Here is a 20,520-nt window from a genome sequence, read left to right on the forward strand (position 1 = left end):
TCAAGACAACTAGCTAACAAGAGAGAAGGTTTGAATGTTTAAATCATAAAACTACCTATCAAATAAGTTCGAGTAGTATTAACAAAGAAGAGGCAGGGATCTTTTCCAAATTCTTCTCCAAGGGTTTTATTTCCCCTTCTTTCTAGGTTTAAAAAGAAACTTGAAAAACACATTCATTAACACTTGGGAAATAAGCCAAAGGCTATATCCCCTAACTGTGCAGTAAAATAAATTATGATATACCTATACCATGAGTATAGCAAAATTCTTAGGCAATAATACCCAAATTACATTGAATGGTCAAAAAAACTGGGCACATAATAATGATTATAATATGCTACAATTTACTTAAAGAAGGGGGTAAAAATATACATGTATATTTAGATACCCTGCATATAACATCTCTGGAAGATCAGACAGTAAACTGAAATCATCGGTTGCATGTACGGAAGGAAATTGGATGAACAAGAGGCAGAGAGGAAAGGAGTCTTACAATCTCAGTTCCTTTTGAATTTTGAACCATAAGAATATAATACTTACCCAAAAACTAAAGAAAATTTAAAGTGTTCTAATGTGCTCCAGATTATTCAATCTTATTTCTTGATATTAAATTTTAATTTCTTCTTGTACATTGGTTATGAAAGTGGACAGAAATTTTTGAGGTATCATAAAAAGAAAGGTGGTAAAAAATTAGCAATTTGCCATCTACAGAGACCATGTTTTCACCACAGGTATGTTTCCACTGAGGGTAATTAAGCTCCTTCGAAGGTCCCCAAACAATGGCCTGGCCTTTCGTAGCATTTCCGTGGGCTGTGCACATGATGTTCTGCCAGAAGCAGTTTTTACTTGTGCATTCTATTGGAACACGAAAGCCGGCAATTAAGGGAGTGAAAAAAAACAAACACATTCTAGCAGAAACATTTTATAAAATGCTCTTTGTTTCCAGAAGATATAAAAGAAACAATAGTTATGAAAACTTGGTTACTTTGGATATGTCATGGATAGAGACTCTTTAAAACTTACCCTTTTGTAAAGCACGTGGATCTTCTGGAAGTGGGTTTAACAATGTCTAACAAAAGAGCATATCGCAGTAGTGACTTTGGTGGTAAAAAGAATGAATTCTTGTCAATGTCATCTTCAAGAAAATCTTTCAGCATTCGCACAGAGAGATCGCTGTCCTGTTGCTGTTTCCTGTCAATTTCTCCTGCAGTTTCAAGCTTAAAAAGAATGGCCTCTTTTCCAGAACACTGTGTGCTGCTGTCAAAGCTAATATTTGGTTCAATTTTCTTTTCTTCAGTTTTCTTTTCTGCATTTACTGCATATTTAGGGGGATGTTCAGATTCCGTTTTGGGGAACTCCATCAGTACCTGGCATTAAATAAAAATATACAAATTGTCAAAAGCTTTCTTAAAAATAAAAGATGAATTAATAATATCCAGTCAACATTATGCAAAAAAATTCTTTAGCTTTTACTGAGCTGTCATTAAAAAGATAGACATTGAGGTTTACTAGTAATTTATATAAGCTACTAAAGTTTTTCATCATATAATGATAGGCCATCAGTCTATAGATAATTTATTTCATGAAATTACTGCTTTCTCTAGTAATAAAACCATTCAACAAAATAATAGGAGGTAGGTTGAATATACAAATGACATCATATTTGGAAAAGAAGTTGAGAAAGCAACAGGAACATTTCCAGAAAATGTATTTTGAATCAAAGCTTGCCATTCCCCTTCATTTAAAAAAAAAACAAAAAAAACACTAAAATATACCCATGATCTAAAGGAAAATTAGTTATTAAAAATGATAAGCACTCTTTGCCCTGAAAGGTTATTTCTATTCCTGAGCCCCATAGGAAAAACTTGTTCCTACAAAACAGGTAACCTTGTATAAAGTCCTATTTTGAGAAGGATAAAACAGTTTCAGGAATTTTTAATGATGAAATCTTTGTTAATATCCTTTATACATTGTTTTTGGAACTATCCACATTGACAGGGAGACACATTGCTATTGTATAATATAATACAGGCGTGTCCTCCATCGCCTGCATTGGCAGGTGGGTTCTTTATCACCAGTGCCCCCTGGGAAGCCCCGTAATATAATACCCGTGCGTACAGTCACTCAGTACTGTCCGACTCTTTGTGACCCTTTGGACTGCAGTCCACTGGGCTCCTCTGTCCATGGAATTCTTCAGGCAAGAATACAGGGTTGCTATTTCCTATTCCAGGGGCTCTTCCTGACCCAGGGATCAAACCCATGTCTTCTGTGCCTCCTGCATTGAAGGCAGATTCTTTACCCACTGAGCCATCGGGGAAGCATAAAACTCGTATCGTGTTACAGGGGGTTCAAATGATACTACTGAACCCCTGTTAGTAGGACAGGACTTTCAAGTTCTTGCCTGTGATGATTACAGAGAGCTTCACTGAACCACCGAAACTCTGTTATCCGCAACGATTTTCAGCAGAAGCATACAAAATTGCTAGCATAATAAGAGAGTCTATCCATAGCAATTGTGCATTTCATCCTAGCTTGTACTAATCATTACCATATTTTAATCAGTTAAGGCTAAACAGCATAGATTTCAAAGAAAATGCAACTGACGTGTGAAAACACTCGAGCCATTTTTAAGACAGTATACTGAATTTTTATCAGCAGTAGTCTATAGCTTCTATTGAGGGACAAAAATAATTGATGCAAAAGAATCAATGGTCGGAAGAGAAATTACTGGGGGGCTCATTTCCCCCCAATAATTTCTCTTCCGACCATGATAACAGCAGTAATGGTAATTTTTTACTTTCAACTTATTTTTTGTAGTTAAGAAAGAAATGCTTCCGGTTTTGTTTCAAGCAATTAAAGCAGTCATAGCAGGAATGGGAGGGCTTCCCTGGTGGCTCCGTGATAAAGAATCCACCTGCAAATGCAGGGGACATGAGACGCAGGTTCAGTTCCTGGGTGGGGAAGATCCCTTGAAAAAGGAAATGGCAACCCGCTCCAGTAATCCTGCCTGAGAAATCCCATGGACAGAGGATTCTGGCAGGCTACAGTTCATGGAGTCACTAAGAGTCAGGCAAGACTTAGTGACTAAACAACATAAGGAGGGGCAAAAGGCTTGGAAGACAGACTGAATGTATGATCTTTATTACAGGCATGAGAGGACACACAAACCTCCACCAGGAGTTCCAGAACATAAATAAGCAGACTGAGACCTACTTACAACAGATAAATAATGATGATGATGATGAGAACAACAATGATAATAATACCTGACCAGGGGCCTGAAAAGGGAAAGGCTCTGGCTGAAGCTTTGCAATAAGGAAGTACCGTAATCTTGAATTTGGAATGCCAAGCTGAAAGTGAAGCAGAACAGGTAGTTGCTATGGGAAATTAAAGTGATCTATACCAACTGTTAGCATCTAGTGAAAAAAAAAAAACTCATACACTATACATTAGTTTACATCAGACAAAATTCCATTATCAATTTGCGGAAGACTTCCCTGCAGCAAATTCTTTTTTTTTTTTTTCCATTTGTTTTTATTAGTTGGAGGCTAACTACTTTACAATATTGTAGTGTTTTTGCCATACATTGACATGAATCAGCCATGGATTTACATGTATTCCCCATCCCGATCCCCCCTCCCACCTCCCTCCCCACCCCATCCCTCTGGGTCTTCCCAGTGCACCAGCCCCAAGCACTTGTCTCATGCATCCAATATGGGCTGGTGATCTGTTTCACCCTTGATAATATACATGTTTCAGTGTTGTTCTCTTGAAACATCCCACCCTCGCCTTCTCCCACAGAGTCCAAAAGTCTGTTCTGTACATCTGTGTCTCTTTTTCTGTTTTGCATATAGGGTTATCGTTACCATCTTTCTAAATTCCGTATATATGTGTTAGTATACTGTAATGGTCTTTATCTTTCTGGCTTACTTCGCTCTGTATAATGGGCTCCAGTTTCATCCATCTCATTAGAACTGATTCAAATGAATTCTTTTTAATGACTGAGTGATATTCCATGGTGTATATGTACCACAGCTTCCTTATCCATTCGTCTGCTGATGGGCATCTAGGTTGCTTCCATGTCCTGGAAATTATAAACAGTGCTGCAATGAACATTGGGGTGCACGTGTCTCTTTCAGATCTGGTTTCCTCGGTGTGTATGCCCAGAAGTGGGATTGCTGGGTCATATGGCAGTTCTATTTCCAGTTTTTTAAGAAATCTCCACACTGTTTTCCATACTGGCTGTACTATTTTGCATTCCCACCAACAGTGTAAGAGGGTTCCCTTTTCTCCACACCCTCTCCAGCATTTATTGCTTGTAGACTTTTGGATAGCAGCCATCCTGAGTGGTGTGTAATGGTACCTCATTGTGGTTTTGATTTGCATTTCTCTGATAATGAGTGATGTTGAGCATCTTTTCATGTGTTTTTTTGCCATCTGTATGTCTTCTTTGGAGAAATGTCTGTTTAGTTCTTTGGCCCATTTTTTGATTGGGTCATTTATTTTTCTGGAGTTGAGCTGGAGGAGTTGCTTGTATATTTTTGAGATTAATCCTTTGTCTGTTGCTTTATTTGCTATTATTTTCTCCCATTCCGAGGGCTGTCTTTTCACCTTGTTTATGGTTTCCTTTGTTGTGCAAAAGCTTTTAAGTTTCATTAAGTCCCATTTGTTTATTTTTGCTTTTATTTCCAATATTCTGGGAGGGGGTCATAGAGGATCCTGCTGTGATTTATGTCAGAGAGTGTTTTGCCTATGTTCTCCTCTAGGAGTTTTATAGTTTCTGGCCTTACATTTAGATCTTTAATCCATTTTGAGTTTATGTTTGTGTATGGTGTTAGAAAGTGTTCTAGTTTCATTCTTTTACAAGTGGTTGACCAGTTTTCCCAGCACCACTTGTTAAAGAGGTTGTCTTTTTCCATTGTATATTCTTGCCTCCTTTGTCGAAGATAAGGTGACCATAGGTTCGTGGATTTATCTCTGGGCTTTTTATTCTGTTCCATTGATCTATATTTCTGTCTTTGTGCCAGTACCATACTGTCTTGGTGACTGTGGCTTTGTAGTATAGTCTGAAGTCAGGCAGGTTGATTCCTCCAGTTCCATTCTTCTTTCTCAAGATTACTTTGGCTATTCGAGGTTTTTTGTATTTCCATACAAATTGTGAAATTATTTGTTCTAGTTCTGTGAAAAATACCGTTGGTAGCTTGATAGGGATTGCATTGAATCTATAGATTGCTTTGGGTAGTATAGTCATTTTGACAATATTGATTCTTCCAATTCATGAACATGGTATATTTCTCCATCTGTTTGTGTCCTCTTTGATTTCTTTCATCAGTGTTTTATAGTTTTCTATGTATAGGTCTTTTGTTTCTTTAGGTAGATATACTCCTAAGTATTTTATTCTTTTGGTTGCAATGGTGAATGGTATCAATTCCTTAATTTCTCTTTCTGTTTTCTCATTGTTAGTGTATAGGAATGCAAGGGATTTCTGTGTGTTAATTTTATATCCTGCAACTTTACTATATTCATTGATTAGCTCTAGTAATTTTCTGGTAGAGTCTCTAGGGTTTTCTACGTAGCGTAGAGGATCATGTCATCTGCAAACAGTGAGAGTTTCACTTCTTTTCCTATATGGATTTCTTTTACTTCTTTTTCTGCTCTGATTGCTGTGGCCAAAACTTCTGAAACTATGTTGAATAGTAGTGGTGAGAGTGGGCATCCTTGTCTTGTTCCTGATTTTAGGGGAAATGCTTTCAATTTTCCACCATTGAGGGTAATGCTTGCTGTGGGTTTGTTATATGTAGCTTTTATTATGTTGAGGTATGTTTCTTCTATTCCTGCTTTCTGGAGAGTTTTAATCATAAATGGATGTTGAATTTTGTCAAAGGCTTTTTCTGCATCTATTGAGATAATCATATGGTTTTTATCTTTCAATTTGTTAATGTGGTTTATTACATTGATTGATTTCCTGCAGCAAATTCTTAAACCTTTTAAACTGTCACTTTGTACCTTTATTTGAGTGAAACAAATGTGGAATCAGATGAATCATATGTCTATGAGTCACTGTCATTTTATATTTCCCAGGTAAGAAGATATATAGACTTTCTTACATTCATTATTGATAGTACAATAATCATAAAAAAATAAAATTCACATATAGCTATAATATTCAGATACAGAAGGAACCATGTCTGAACTAATTTTAAGATTTGCCTATAATGTTATCCAAAATGGATCCATTCTTTTTATTGAATCACATTCCCTTTGGGAAAATTTATTTAAGTTTCTAATTGTGGTACTTACAGAGGTTGGAGACAATAGAAATTCTTGGTACTGAAAGCCACAATTTTCTATTGTTTGTATTAACAGATCTCTGAAAAGACAAAGGGAAAGAAAGCTTTCACTCTATCGTTTGAAATGTGGTTCTTATATAAAATATTACATATAAAACTTCATTTTATGTGAAAACTGTACCTCCACTCAACTTGTTTAGAAAGAGAAAAATCCTAGGTCTTAAGTCCAATACTTGAGAAATTACATTTCTCAAAAAAATAGATAATCTGTATTATAAATAAAATATTGCTAATCCACTGATGGTAAATTCATTATTGGAATGAAGCTATGTCTGTAGCCAATCAGATAGGGGAACACTGTCAGAGACAGCAGGTGAATCAAGGACTTAATTGGTTGCATTTTCTCCAGTGGGGCAACCATCTGAAAGGGCCCTGACACAGGGCTTGCTTCTTCAATCCAACAGGACAGAAAATGCCTGTCAAGAGGACTAATTCTTACTAAAAATATTCCTACTTCTAATGAAATGGACACCAACTTAAGCAGCTAAAATTGAGAAATACCATTCGCATTACTCATTCTGGAAAAATTCAAACATATCAAAATGCAAGAGAATCAGCTGACCCTAACCTTGTGATACTTCACATTACTCTTTGAAAACTACATTAATGATAAACTACATAACATATCTTAAATGTTAGAATGTACACATTTATTTTTCAGATCTTTATTTCACAACAGCTCTTATTATATAATATACCAACTCTAAGACAAACACAAGAGAAATACATTTCTTACCTTGTAGAAGATACTTCAAAACCTTTAACATTTTCTAAAAGAATATATTTCGGTAATTTTTGTAATCTAAAACATAAACAAACAAACAAAAAACCAAATAGAATTCCAAACATCTCAATACTATGAAGTAAGAAGCAAAGAAAATCCTTACTTGTGAGAAATATGAGGTAACTGTTCAAACTGATTTTAGAAAAGAATTTTATAAAGGATGGAGATGACATATTTTAACCCTTTCCCCCATAAACATGGCACACTTGATAAGGTTAACATTTGAAATGTTAATTTCCACTGAAGTTTAAGTGAAAACACAGGACTGCACAGAGTTTTGAACTACACAGAATGGCAGTTCAAAGGGCTGACGTTTACGTGGAATGGCAGCTTCTAGGATTAGCAGTGCAATTTTCCATGCCATGGGCAACAGCATTCACTAACACTAGCATCATCTGCACTAATCCTATAAGCAGAGGCAATAGAATTCAGCTATTAGGCTGTAACACCCTGTCACTCACTTAGCAGCACTGTAGTGCTAACAAACATTTGCAGTTGCTCTATCAGTCATGGCAGAAAATAAATGGCATGTATAGTATCTGTAGAAGCTGCTAATCTCTATAAAACAATAAGCATCACATTCTTCGAGATACAAAGTTTTACACTTATGGTAAGCTTGTACAGGAATCTAAGTTTTTACCTTGGGAGAATGTCTAGAATATATAAGAAGCTATTTGTCCTTGGATCAGTCACATCACCCTGCAGGCCAATTCTGAAAGGAATAAGAAAATAAGTTCAAGAATCTTACATAAAGATATCAAGTCATTTTTAAAAAGGCAAAACAGAGAACTACAATTAGTTGGTCCTCACAAAAAAAAAATATGATCATCTCTGTTGCTATAAAGAACAAAACATATTTATTCATTTAATTAAAACAAAAAAAGCTTTGTCTGTCTAGTAATTGTAGTACTTATAAAAAATAATATGCCCAAATAACTTACATGAGGCAAAGAAGAATATGAAGTCAATGAAGAATTAAAAACAATTATCCTCTTAAAATCAACTTGTGTTGGAAACACACACACACACAATTGGCTGGTGACACCTTTTGCTCTGCCCCAGAAGTTGAGAGATGTGAGCTGGTTGGGCAGGGTGGAAACATAAGAGTCAATGGCAGTGATAATTAATCACATCCAAGTAGACCAAGATAGTAGGTAAGATCAGATTGTTCAATGTACATGGGAGACAATAAAGGTGAAGGCTTGATTCTACACAAAGGTGTTGCAACTTGGTTAGACTAACTAGGTCAAAATAGGTCATGTGAAAAGGTGGTATTTGGATCAGCAATTAGATCTTATAAATAACATTCAATATGATCAAGAACCAAGCAGAAAGGAAGACTAGACTGGGCATGAATTATAACAACAGAGGATTAGGATTTAAGACCTTGTCACATATTAGCTTCAAAGTCTTAAATTACTTGACATCACTTATCAGCTCCTCATGCCTGATAGCAGGACCAAAATCATCAGTGGATCTGAGGCTCAAATGGGAGAGGAGTGGACTTGAACAGATTTCTCAGAAACCTTGGTTTCTTCTCATTTAGTCCCTTTCCCCTGAGTTCCAAATGATGATTGTGCTGCAGAATCAGACTCTGCGGCCATTAGCAGCTGGATCTGGGCTGATACAGAGCGAGAATGGTATCATAGGGAAGACATGGGCCCCATTGCAGGGACATCTGAGGCATCCCAGTGCTGGGGCTGCACTCTGCTCTGAGCCTCCCACTCACCCCAGTCAAAAAGGCCACACCCTTGCATAGCCCAGGACTATCTCTATGTGGAACGTAAAGACTTGATTCTACACAAAGGAGTTTTTGGAACGTCATCCTTCCTTGATAAATTCCCAATCTGCTTTCAGGCACAATTCCAATATCACCTCTTAAAGAATTCCTCTGTCCTGATACGCAGCAATATAACACCTTTCTCCTCTATGTTCTCATGGCAGTTTCAGCATTCATTTATTATCCCCTTAAATCATATTACAAGGTCATAATTAGTAATATTTGTCAGTCTGAAGTTCTGTAACAGAACTGCAGCATTAAAAACAATATCTCTAATGTAGGGGCACAATAAACCCTTGAGGAGTTAATTTCCTAGAAAACTTGAAATAAATCAAAACCTGGGTGGAAATTAAGCATGAGCAGAATATTTATTTAAATTTGAATTTTTACTAAACTTAAAATTGCATTATATGTTTAAATGGACTGATACAAAATAATTGATAAATCCTGACCCTTACATTTTCTAATTGTATGACCTTGAAAGAGTTACTTAAACCATCTATGTCTCAGCTGCTCACCTATAAGAAGACAGTATACTAATGCACATCCCATAAGCTTACTGAATTAAATGGCAAAATCTAGTAAGACATTTGGATGGTTGTCATTATTATCATTATTACTTAATTAAAAATATTATTGTTAAAAATATCTAAATGAAGATAGATTAGTCAAGATTTTACCTAAAATATAATTCCCTGAAATATATAGTCAAATAAATACCTTATAAGAAGAAACTGAATTGGAACATAGCTTTAAAAAAGCTATTTTATTAATTGTATGTATTATTAAATGTATGTATCAATTTTGAGAAATGCAAACTTCACAGATGCATTCTTGACTAGCTTTAACATTTTACAGTTAAGTAATTTAGGGCTTGAATATTTATTATGAAAAATATGACTTTGATTAATCAGTGTTAGGAAGATATTCCTGAATGCCAATTAATTTAAATAATTCAAGGTAATTTGGGTCAGAAATAAATATTTTATCTTCATTAGGTATTAAAGAAGTACCACATAGTCTCGCCATACCTGCAATGACTATGACCAAATCACTGTGCTCATCTGGCAGTTAACTGCTCTTTTCTTCATGATTAATGCTGAGTTATAAATGTGAATAGAGAAAGAGAATTACATATGAAAAATTTCACGACTAGAGAAATGCAGCGAATGGGCTTTATAGTGTCCGTGCTTGAAATTACAATATATTTGATTTAATGAGTCTTTCAAAAGTATTCTTCCTAACAGAGAAATATGTATTATACATACCTTGTGAAGGGCTGACAGGGTGGGCTCATTAAAATCATATTGAAAGATAATCTGTCAAACTCTTCTAGTGTAATGCCCTAAGGAATGAATATTTGGGGGGGGAAAGAATATAAAAACATGCATAGAAGGGGGAAAAAGGAAACAAGCTAACTAATTACAACTAAATATATCAGAAATTGTGACAGCTTATTTATAACACTTAAAAGTTTATAAAACATTTAATACTTTTAAAATAAACTTCAGTTAAACTAACTTTCCAAAGTGATTTTGTGAAGGAAGTAGAGCAGTAAGCTGAAGCTCTAACAGATTAAGTGACTTCCCCCAAACCCCAGGACCAGCCTAAGCAGAGTTGGAAAGTTAGATCCTAAGCATTTCATGCCTCTATGATACCTCAAGTCTAATTAAGACTGCTGTGATTTCAGGAATCAAACATGGAGAACTTTATTTCATAATTAATTTCAGCAAAAGATCTAGAGAATTATTAACACCTTTCTATTATTTATTTAGAAAATGTGATGTATTGACTAGTCACCACTTCTCTCCTGTGTCTGTCAATATATCGCCAAACAGAAAAGGGTCCCACTTTCAGATATCTGCATACCGTTTTACAGTTGTGTGCAGTCAAAGAACCTTATAATCTTTTGAGGTTCTGTAAAACAAGATTAACCAAAACAATGCCTACTGGGCTAAATAGTTTTAAGATGTACTGTTTTGCTCCTTTATATACAGTATCAGAAGACAAATACAGAGAAATACAAAATCATGGGTTTGGCCAATTCTCATTAGGCTCTGTTAGCATATACTCTCAGCCAGAAATTTAAAACAAGCCCAGTATCCCAACATTCCTAGCTGTCAGACAACTGACGTGTTCAACAAGTTAACTCTTTTCAGAACTCAGAATAAAGCTTTTCCTGCTTTTTTCATGAACTGGAACTTCTTAGAAATGTGTTGTGACTTATCTTCATAAATAGGTCTGTCACTCATTGCCCTTTCATTAAATTAAAAAAAAAAAGTTTAAATATTGAAAAGTCCCCAAAGCACCTCTAGAACCCAGAGCTCTAAAGAAAACAATCTGAAAATCACACATTCCACAGTGTGTCAGAAACCTGGGGCAGAGCAGGACCATTATCACAGGTACTTAAGTTACACAGCTAGCTAGCACAGGGCTATTAAGAAAAGCAACTTATTGACTTCACAACTGACTGTAGACTGATTAAAGCTAAATTCCTAAAATTAAAATAAAAACCAAACAACAACTTTTAACATTAGGAGCATCCTAACTAGAATCTAAAAGAAGTAAGCAGTTAATACCTCCAATACCTCCTATTAGACATACAAAATTACAATTTTAAAGGATTTTTGGAAAGGGTGATTTTTTTAAATAGCACAACCCCAATGACAGAGCAGTTATGCAAAACATAGTCACTCAAACCATTCACAACTATCTTTAACTTAGCAATCTAGGTCAGTGTATGTGACAGGATTCAAGAAAGTAGTTACAGAGATTCATGGATTAACTTTAATAATTTGATATTTTATAATAACACAAATGGAAATCTATTCTTTTCTCATAACCAGAGCATTCAAGTTTAAAAAAAAAATGCTTGCTTTCGGAAAACATTAGATCAACTTCATGCACTGACTTCATTTTTCGAGTGTTGATAAGCAACTTTGTCACACTACTTGTTTTATTACTTCTCTTCTCAAAAAGCTTCCTGGTCATTCTTACACTTAATTTTCATTTAAACTTTAGGAAGAACTTGGTAGATTAGTAAACAACAACTTTTGACTGTTTTAGTGAATTTATTGCTAATCTAAAGAGAACTAAAATATTGTGGCACATCGTAAATCTTTAATAAAAACTTACTGAGTGGATATTTCATACTATTTTCTGCCCTATGAACTATGATGTTTTGTTCATGAATAATTTGTTCAAAATTACATGTTTTGTTCAAGAACAGAACTTTCTTGATCATTGTATTAATCCCCATTATAAAGCAATTTTCTATGACTCATAAATACTTTTTGCCTTTAGACAGATCTTATCTTATATCAGTTCTGAAATACCTGTTATGCCTGGCATTTTCCCATTTTTTAGGCACAATATGTAGTTCATTAGCCAAAGTTCATAATCTAACCCACCAATATTTCAGAGTATCTATAATACGCTAAGCACTGTGATATGTTTGGGAATACAACAATGAACAAATCCAGCAAGTTTTCAGCTCACATGTTTATACTGCAGTAACTAGTAATTTTCCATCTCCTATCTAGATAAATGCCAGATTTTAGTTTTATTACTAATTATCTTTGTAACTGTCCTATTCTTGGTTAAAAACCTACATGCACTTTTCAGGCCTGACCCCAGGTCACGACAAAGGCCTCACCCAGCAGGTGCTGGGGAAAGTCATCCTCCCCACTCCAGACCTGGAGCAAGGCCAGTGCCTGGCAGTCTCTGAGAGGAAGTGCAAGGTCTCAGGCCCCCTGGAAAGTCATGCTCTTCACATATTTGCATTCCAAGGTCTCTCCATCTGTGGGCACAGAGTCCTCTTCACCCGCCATCTATTTCTGCCAAGGCCTCCTTCTGGGAGGAGGAGAAGCCCTTGAAGATAATTCTCTTGCTATGACGATACCCAGCAAATCGCACTCTCTCCCCCAATACCAGGGGCTCCCTCAACTGTTAGCTGACTCCCATGTCTGCTGATCCACTCAACTTCCCAGCAGGGTGCTGTACCCTAGGGAAACAGAACTGGGGCAGGGCATTTTCTCTACAGCAAGTAATTAAGGCTTCACTCTTTCACTGTTGCCCTGTTGCTTTAATCAGCTACTCTTGATCCCTGACAGCTCAGCTGAGCTCCTGACAACAACATGAAATAATGTCCTAAAAATCTACAGCTTCGTTTATCTTTCAAAGAATAGACATATTTCTTGAGTCTTACTTTCCCTTCCTACTCCAATTATAGTATTTTTATACTGCAAAGATTTATAACACTCTCACCTTGCTTCCTGACCATAATTTCTTTCCTAACATGGCAGCTTTATTTCTGGGTTTTCCACTCTGATTCACCTCTTGCTTAGTTAGATTAAGTGGCTGAACCATTTTTTCAGTAAGGGCTCACAGGTAATACAGTTCATGAATTCTTGGAGGTTTTATTTCAGGAATGTTTTTCATTTACGTCTGTTGATGTTTTGTCCCATTTGTTTTGCTGTCTTCTGTTTGCCACTCTGACATGACTTTTATTTTTATAATGGTTTTATTTTTCTCATCTTTTTTTCTTCTTCCCAGACCACTGATAGTTTTCAAATTTATTGTCTTATTGTTGTTTTTGAAGGAAGCTCCAATATGTCGGCCACCTGAAGCAAAGAGCCGACTTAGAAAAGACCATTATGCTGTGAAAGATTGAAGGCAGGAGGAGAAGAGGACGACAGAGGAAGAAATGATTGGATGGCACCACTGATTCAAACTCTAGGAGATGGTGAAAGACAGGGAAGCCTGGCATACTACAGTCCATGGGGTTGCAAAGAATTGGACATGACTGTGACTGAACAACAATACATTTATTTGAGTTCTTAAAGATATCAAGTTTTATTTAAGGGCAAACTAATAGAGATGTGTGTTTGTAATTTTCTTCTGCTTCTTAATACAATTTTTCTGTAAATATTCTGCTTGTTTATGTTATTTTCTTCCTTCAAAATGTACTATATCAGCATAGCCTCAAAGGCTCCTTTCTAATTACTAATATATAAAAAATATATATATATATATACTTTAATGGAGATCGCTTGAGTCTAGAAATTTGCTAAACAGGTGAACGAGAGAGCAGGTACTTTGTCACTGCAGTTTCTGAGAAGAACCCACAAAGCTCTCTAGCTCAAGACCATGCCCCTGTCCTTAATCCATGTTCTCACATTTAGGATGAGCAAGAAGTCCGCAGAGCCTGCAGTGATGTTTTCAGCCCACTGATTTGGAATTTTTAATGTCTCTTCTCCTCACTTTGAACAAACAATTGCTGGGTCTGCTTTGTCTCTTCCCTTGTCCTTCTCAAAGCTGTATGAGACACAGAGAGATCCGAATGCAATTTTGCCATCTTGATTCACTGTGTCTTATTGCCACTACATCTGACATTATTTTTCTCAGTTTTCTTTTTTGTTTTGGTTTCTGTTTAAATCCTATTTTCATTCATAATGGTTTCCCATCCCCTCTTTTCTCTTCTTATTTCTATTAGGAAAAGAAATATAATTTTAGAATAGAAATATCTTGTCTTTGCCAGATTCAATCAGAGGTCCCCCCCAAAACTGTTCACAAGTTCAACTTCTGCACTAAGCTGTAAGTTTCTCCAGGTAAAGACTAGTTCTCAGTCATATCTGTGTTCCTCTAAGGGCTCAATAACTTGCATGAAGTCAATGTTCTCAAGTTTCAGATGATCAGAATATGTTGTTTTCAGTTCAGTTCAGTTCAGTCACTCAGTCACGGCTCACTCTTTGCAACCCCATGGACTGCAGCACACCAGGCCTCTCTGTCCATCACCAACTCCTGGAGTTTACTCAAACTCATATCCATTGAGTCGGTGATGCCATCCAACCATCTCATCCTCTGTCGTCCCCTTCTCCTCCTGCTTATGAAGCTTAAAATCTCTTCAGTCTCTCATTACTCCTAAGTTCTCCATTAAACTTCCAACTGCTTTTTAAGCATGACCCTCCATGTACTTCTGATACATTTGCTCTGGACATGACACACTCTTTCCATTACAGAAGAGGGCTGAAGAGAACATCCAAGAAGAGACTAACAGCTGTAGGAAGGCACATTGTCTTCTTTCTCATAGACATCGTTTTAATGAACTGACTCTCTCCTCTCAAATGAGCGGGAGGTACCTATCTCCATTCTTTCCTCTCCCTAGTATTCTAATTTCATATGCAGATAATATGATTTATTATCATCTATTAAAACTAGTACTGAAATAGAGCTATCACTAGAAAAATGGCTACATATATATTATTCTAAATGCCCCCAAATTTCTTCTGGCATGTAGTTGGGAACCCCAAATTCATAAAGTGTCTCACAGTTTCCCTTAGAAGGTAAAAAAGAAAAAAAAGGTTAAGTCATCAAACGTAATGGGTGCTTTACTGAGATTTCGTTGTTGTTTCATATTTTGTTCAGTGGGAGAAAACCCTTACTGAATTGGGACATTTGGCTGCATCAACTTTTAAATACTTACATTAAACTTAGATCCATTTTTTTTTAATAAAATAAATTTTGCTATCATAATCTATGTCACAGAAATTTTGGAACATAAATGCAGATTGCCTACATATGAGTCAATTCAGTTACTTTTTAGCAGATATGTTTCTCCTGACCCTGTATTTACTTCTGCCCTACGTCCAGGATGAGACTGGTAGACTTAGTGCAGTTTGCCATGATGTTCATGAAGTGCACTGCTACCAGTTACTGGAAGGATGATGTTATACCCATAGCACTTCTCTCGATGAGGCTCGTGGAGAAAAATATTCTCTTCTCAGTATCAGTGACAGATGGTCTTCAACACATAAACAGATGACTTTTACCTTGTGAATACCCAATCCCAGAGCCAGGAAATGGCCCTATTTCATATCCAGCTAAAAGAAAGCTTAAAACAAACCTGTTGGATACACAAAATGTGGTACATCCATGTCATGGAATATTATTCAGCCATTAAGAGAAATGAAGCCCTGACACATGCTACAACACGTCTGTATGGAAACATGCTAAGTGCAAGAACCCAGACAAAAAAGGGCCACATATTATATGATCCCATTTATAGAAATGTCTAGAAAAGTCAAATCCATAGAGGCAGAAAGTAGATTAGTGGTTGCCAGGGCCTGGAGGGAAGGAGAAATGGGGAGTCACTGCTAATGGGTACCAGATTACTTTTTACGGGGATGAGAACATTCTAGAATTAGAAAGTGGTAATCCTTACACAACTTTGTCAGTAAATGAAAAAAGAAAAATGCTAAGAATGTACACTTTAGAGTGGTAGACTTCATGGTATAATGAATTATATCTTACTTAAATAAAATTTGTGAGACTTTTGCTTCTGTCTGGAGGGAGTAAATTCTGAGACTTACTTTCCTTCTGTAAATACTTTCCTTCTGTAAAGTACAAACATACCAAACAATAAAAAAACAACAACAAAAAAAAAAAATAGAAAAGAAATTTCATCAAAGAAGACATAGAAATGGCCAATGATCACATGAAAAAGTACTCAACATTATTAGTCACTAGGAAAATGCAAATTAAAATCACAATATCACTGTATGCTCACAAGAGTGGCTAAAATTTAAAAGATTGACCAGAGCAACTTTTGGTAAAGATGCAAAATAACTTAAAGACTTAAACACTGACTGTGTGACTAAAAAATGGTATGAACACTATGTAAAACAGTTGGCATTTTCTCATAAAATTAAAGTCTATCATACACTTCAGCAATTCTACTCCTAGGTATTTACCCACAAGAAAAAAAAAAAAGTCTACACAAAAACTTCTACATGGATCTTCACAGCAAACTTTTTATAACAGTCAAAAACTGGAAACAATCTAAACTTCAAACATGTGAATGGATACACATTTTGCAATATGAAATTTCCACAAATACCTGTACATACAGAATATCAGGGAACAATAATGAAAAGGCAACTACTGATTGATACAACGCAAAAACATTACACTAAACAAAAGAAGTCACACAAAAAACTACACTCATGATTTTACTTATGGTATACTAGAAATAGAATATTTAATTTGTAATGACTGAAAGCAGATCAGTGGTTGCCTAGGGCTGGGGTCAGAGACTGACACTTAGGAACCTTTTAGGGTAATGGACGTTCCAAAGTCTCAATTGTGGTGACTCGGTTGTATGAATGTGTGTGCTCAGTCTTGTCTGACTCTTGTGACCCCATGGACATTGGTCAAAACTCAAACTATACACAAAGAGTGCAGTTTCTTGCATATAAATTACAGTTTCAGGAGAAATATGTGTAAAAATTTTCACAACATAAAACTGGGAGCAAAAACACAATTTCATACTACACTGTATTTTGAAAGTAATAACGCATTAAATACTTCTGCTGAGTTCATCACAAGCAAAAAACTATCTTTACCTTCAACAGGCTTCAACAAGAAGAGAGTATTATGGAAACATATACACTGCCATATGTAAAATAGATAATCAGTGGAATTACAGTGTGACTCAGGGAACTCAAACTGGGGCTCTGTGACAACCTAGAGGAGTGGGATGGAGTGAGGTGGGAGGGAGATTTAAGAGGGAAGGGAAATACGTATACTTATTGCTGATCCATGTTGGTGTATGGCAGAAACCAACACCATATTGTAAAGTGATTATTCTTCAATTAAAAAAAATTTTTTTTAAGGTAACTTTCAGTGGAAACAGTGTCAGATTTTACTTTTTTAGGCCCCGAAATCACTGCAGATGGTGATTGCAGCCACGAAATTAAAAGACGCTTACTCCTTGGAAGGAAAGTTATGGCCAACCTAGACAGCATATAAAAAGCAGAGACATTACATTGCCAACAAAGGTCCGTCTAGTCAAAGCTATGGTTTTTCCAGTGGTCATGTATGGATGTGAGAGTTGGACTGTGAAGAAAGTGGAGCGCCAAAAAATTGATGCTTTTGAATTGTGGTGTTGGAGAAGACTCTTGAGTCCCTTGGACTGCAACGAGATCCAACCAGTCCATCCTAAAGGAGATCAGTCCTGGGTGTTCATTGGAAGGACTGATGCTGAAGCTGGAACTCCAACACTTTGGCCACCTCATGCGAAGAGCTGACTCATTGGAAAAGACCCTGATGCTGGGAGGGATTGGGGGCAGGAGGAGAAGGAGACGACAGAGGATGAGATGGCTGGATGGCGTCACCGACTCGATGGACATGAGTTTGAGTAAACTCCGCGAGTTGGTGACGGGCAGGGACGCCTGGTGTGCTGCGGTTCACAGCGTCGCAGAGTCGGACATGACTGAGCAACTGAACTGAACTGAGCATTCAGTAAGTATTGGGTTGGCCAAAAAGTTCATTCTGGTTTTTGCCTACACCTTTATAGAAAAACCTGAATGAACTTTTTTGGCCAACCCAATAATAAAACCAATGATTTTTTTTTCATCTTCTCTTTTTCCACTCCTGCTATGTATATATTGTACCTGAGTACTGCTTAAAAGTTAAGAATTAAGCCAAGTTTAATATCATTATAAAACTAAACATTTAGATGTAGAGTATATGCTTACATTTCAATTCTTTCAAGACCAAATTACTGATTGTATCTCTCTAAAGCTAGAAATTTTTAAAAAGGAAAAAAGAAAAAAAATAACATGCTACCTTCTGAAAAAATTAAAAAATATAAATTTAATTCTCTTCTAAACCTTTTCATTTACATATGACTTATCTGCAAATGAAGACACCACAAATCAGTATCTTGCAGTATTCCTCAATCACATTTTTACTTGCTATATACTTACTAAAACAATAATAACTGTTACTCACTTCAATTGTCCTGGCCAGTAACTGTGTGTGAGGAAAATTATACTTGTACACTTCGTTAGCAACAGTGTTTACATCAACAGCGGCCACCACTTGTGCAGGTACACAGCTTTCTGTAATGATAAATGGAATATCTTAGAATGTCAAGTCCTTAACATCAATTTGTTCATTGTAGAAAAGAGCTAAAATCACAGAATTTTGTAGTACATTTCCTCACTTCCTCAATTATCTAGTCAGATCTCAGGTTGTCAGTCGACAACAAAGCCAGGAAGAACTAGGTGGGAAGTGGAATATTTACGTACCTCTGGTTCATCTCTCTCAACAACATTCTGGTGCTAAAAATAAGACAAATGTTTTAATCATTATCTCTCATATTTGCTTTCCTTCCTCTTTTAAGGTATACATTTATGAGTCAAATGGAAAGTTTTCCTAAATTAAACCAAACACATAAAAGTGAAAGATATTCTTAAAAGTCCTATGGCTTGGAAATTTAGAAATTAACTACAATTTGTTCCTCATCTTCTAACATTAATACAATTCTGCTTCCCACTACCACTGGAAATGCTTTTAGGTAAGTTTTGGGAAGTTTCAGGTAAAATTTTTTTTAATAGCTTTATTCACATGTAACTTACATATCACAGAATTCATTCCTTGAAGGCTTAGGTAAGTTTTTAAATGGAATGAAAAATTAAAAAATTAAAAAAAGATGCTCAACATCACTCATTATCAGAGAAATGCAAATCAAAACCACAATGAGGTACCATTATACGCCAGTCAGGATGGCTGCTATCCAAAAGTCTACAAGCAATAAATGCTGGAGAGGGTGTGGAGAAAAGGGAACCCTCTTACACTGTTGGTGGGAATGCAAATTAGTACAGCCACTATGGAAAACAGTGTGGAGATTTCTTAAAAAGCTGGAAATAGAACTGCCATATGACCCAGCAATCCCACTTCTGGGCATACACACCAAGGAAACCAGATCTGAAAGAGACACATGCACCCCAATGTTCATCGCAGCACTGTTTATAATAGCCAGGTCATGGAAGCAACCTAGATGCCCATCAGCAGACGAATGGATGAGGAAGCTGTGGTACATATACACCATGGAATATTACTCAGCCATTAAAAAGAATTCATTTGAATCAGTTCTAATGAGATAGATGAAACTGGAGCCCATTATACAGAGTGAAGTAAGCCAGAAAGATAAAGACCATTACAGTATACTAACGCATATATACGGAATTTAGAAAGATGGTAACGATAACCCTATATGCAAAACAGAAAAAGAGACTCAGATGTATAGAACAGTCTTGTGGACTCTGGGAGAAGGCAAGGGTGGGATGTTTCGGGAGAACAGCATTGAAACATGTATATTATCAAGGGTGAAACAGATCACACAGTCCAGGTTGGGTGCATGAGACAAGTGCTTGGGCCTGGTGCACTGGGAAGACCCAGAGGGATCGGGTGGAGAGGGAGGTGGGAGGGGGGACCGGGATTGGGAATACATGTAAATCCATGGCTAATTCATTTCAATGTATGACAAAAACTACTGTAATGATGTAAAGTAATTAGCCTCCAACTATAAAATAAATGGAAAAAAAAAGAAAAATTAATTTGTGTCCAATATAAAAATTTCACAGACCAAAAATTAAAAATGTTGACAGATCAGCAGAGAACATAAGAAGAACAAAAGAAATAATTGCAAGGGTATGTCTTCCTTCATTGCTGCTGAAGAAAGATGTTTTCATAATGCTTTCAGATTCAGAGAATTTTGGTACAGTCTTAAAATAGCAGTCAAAATTTGTAACTGCTGTTGT

At 36.2% G+C, this 20,520-nt stretch overlaps 1 protein-coding gene across 5 annotated transcripts in view; it reads right to left on the bottom strand.

The window, feature by feature from the left end:
- TRDMT1 (tRNA aspartic acid methyltransferase 1) overlaps positions 1-20,520 on the bottom strand; it is a 53,419-nt gene that overhangs the window by 12,392 nt on the left and 20,507 nt on the right. For 3 of the 5 annotated variants that reach the window (XM_020881279.2, XM_070472114.1, XM_020881284.2), the window contains exons 2-8: positions 18,707-18,816; positions 10,183-10,259; positions 7,775-7,846; positions 7,087-7,152; positions 6,301-6,370; positions 3,267-3,350; positions 1,024-1,367 (exon numbers count right to left, since the gene is read on the bottom strand). In XM_020881279.2, coding sequence (XP_020736938.2) covers positions 1,024-1,367; positions 3,267-3,350; positions 6,301-6,370; positions 7,087-7,152; positions 7,775-7,846; positions 10,183-10,259; positions 18,707-18,816 — 823 coding nt within the window. Of the gene's footprint in view, positions 1-1,023; positions 1,368-3,266; positions 3,351-6,300; positions 6,371-7,086; positions 7,153-7,774; positions 7,847-10,182; positions 10,260-16,225; positions 16,288-18,706; positions 18,817-19,005; positions 19,039-20,520 lie in introns of those variants that run through there. The other 2 variants (XM_070472113.1, XM_020881286.2) reach the window with 2 other exon arrangements.

Source organism: Odocoileus virginianus, chromosome 9 (assembly GCF_023699985.2).
Source record: "Odocoileus virginianus isolate 20LAN1187 ecotype Illinois chromosome 9, Ovbor_1.2, whole genome shotgun sequence".
Classification (NCBI taxonomy): domain Eukaryota; kingdom Metazoa; phylum Chordata; class Mammalia; order Artiodactyla; family Cervidae; genus Odocoileus; species Odocoileus virginianus.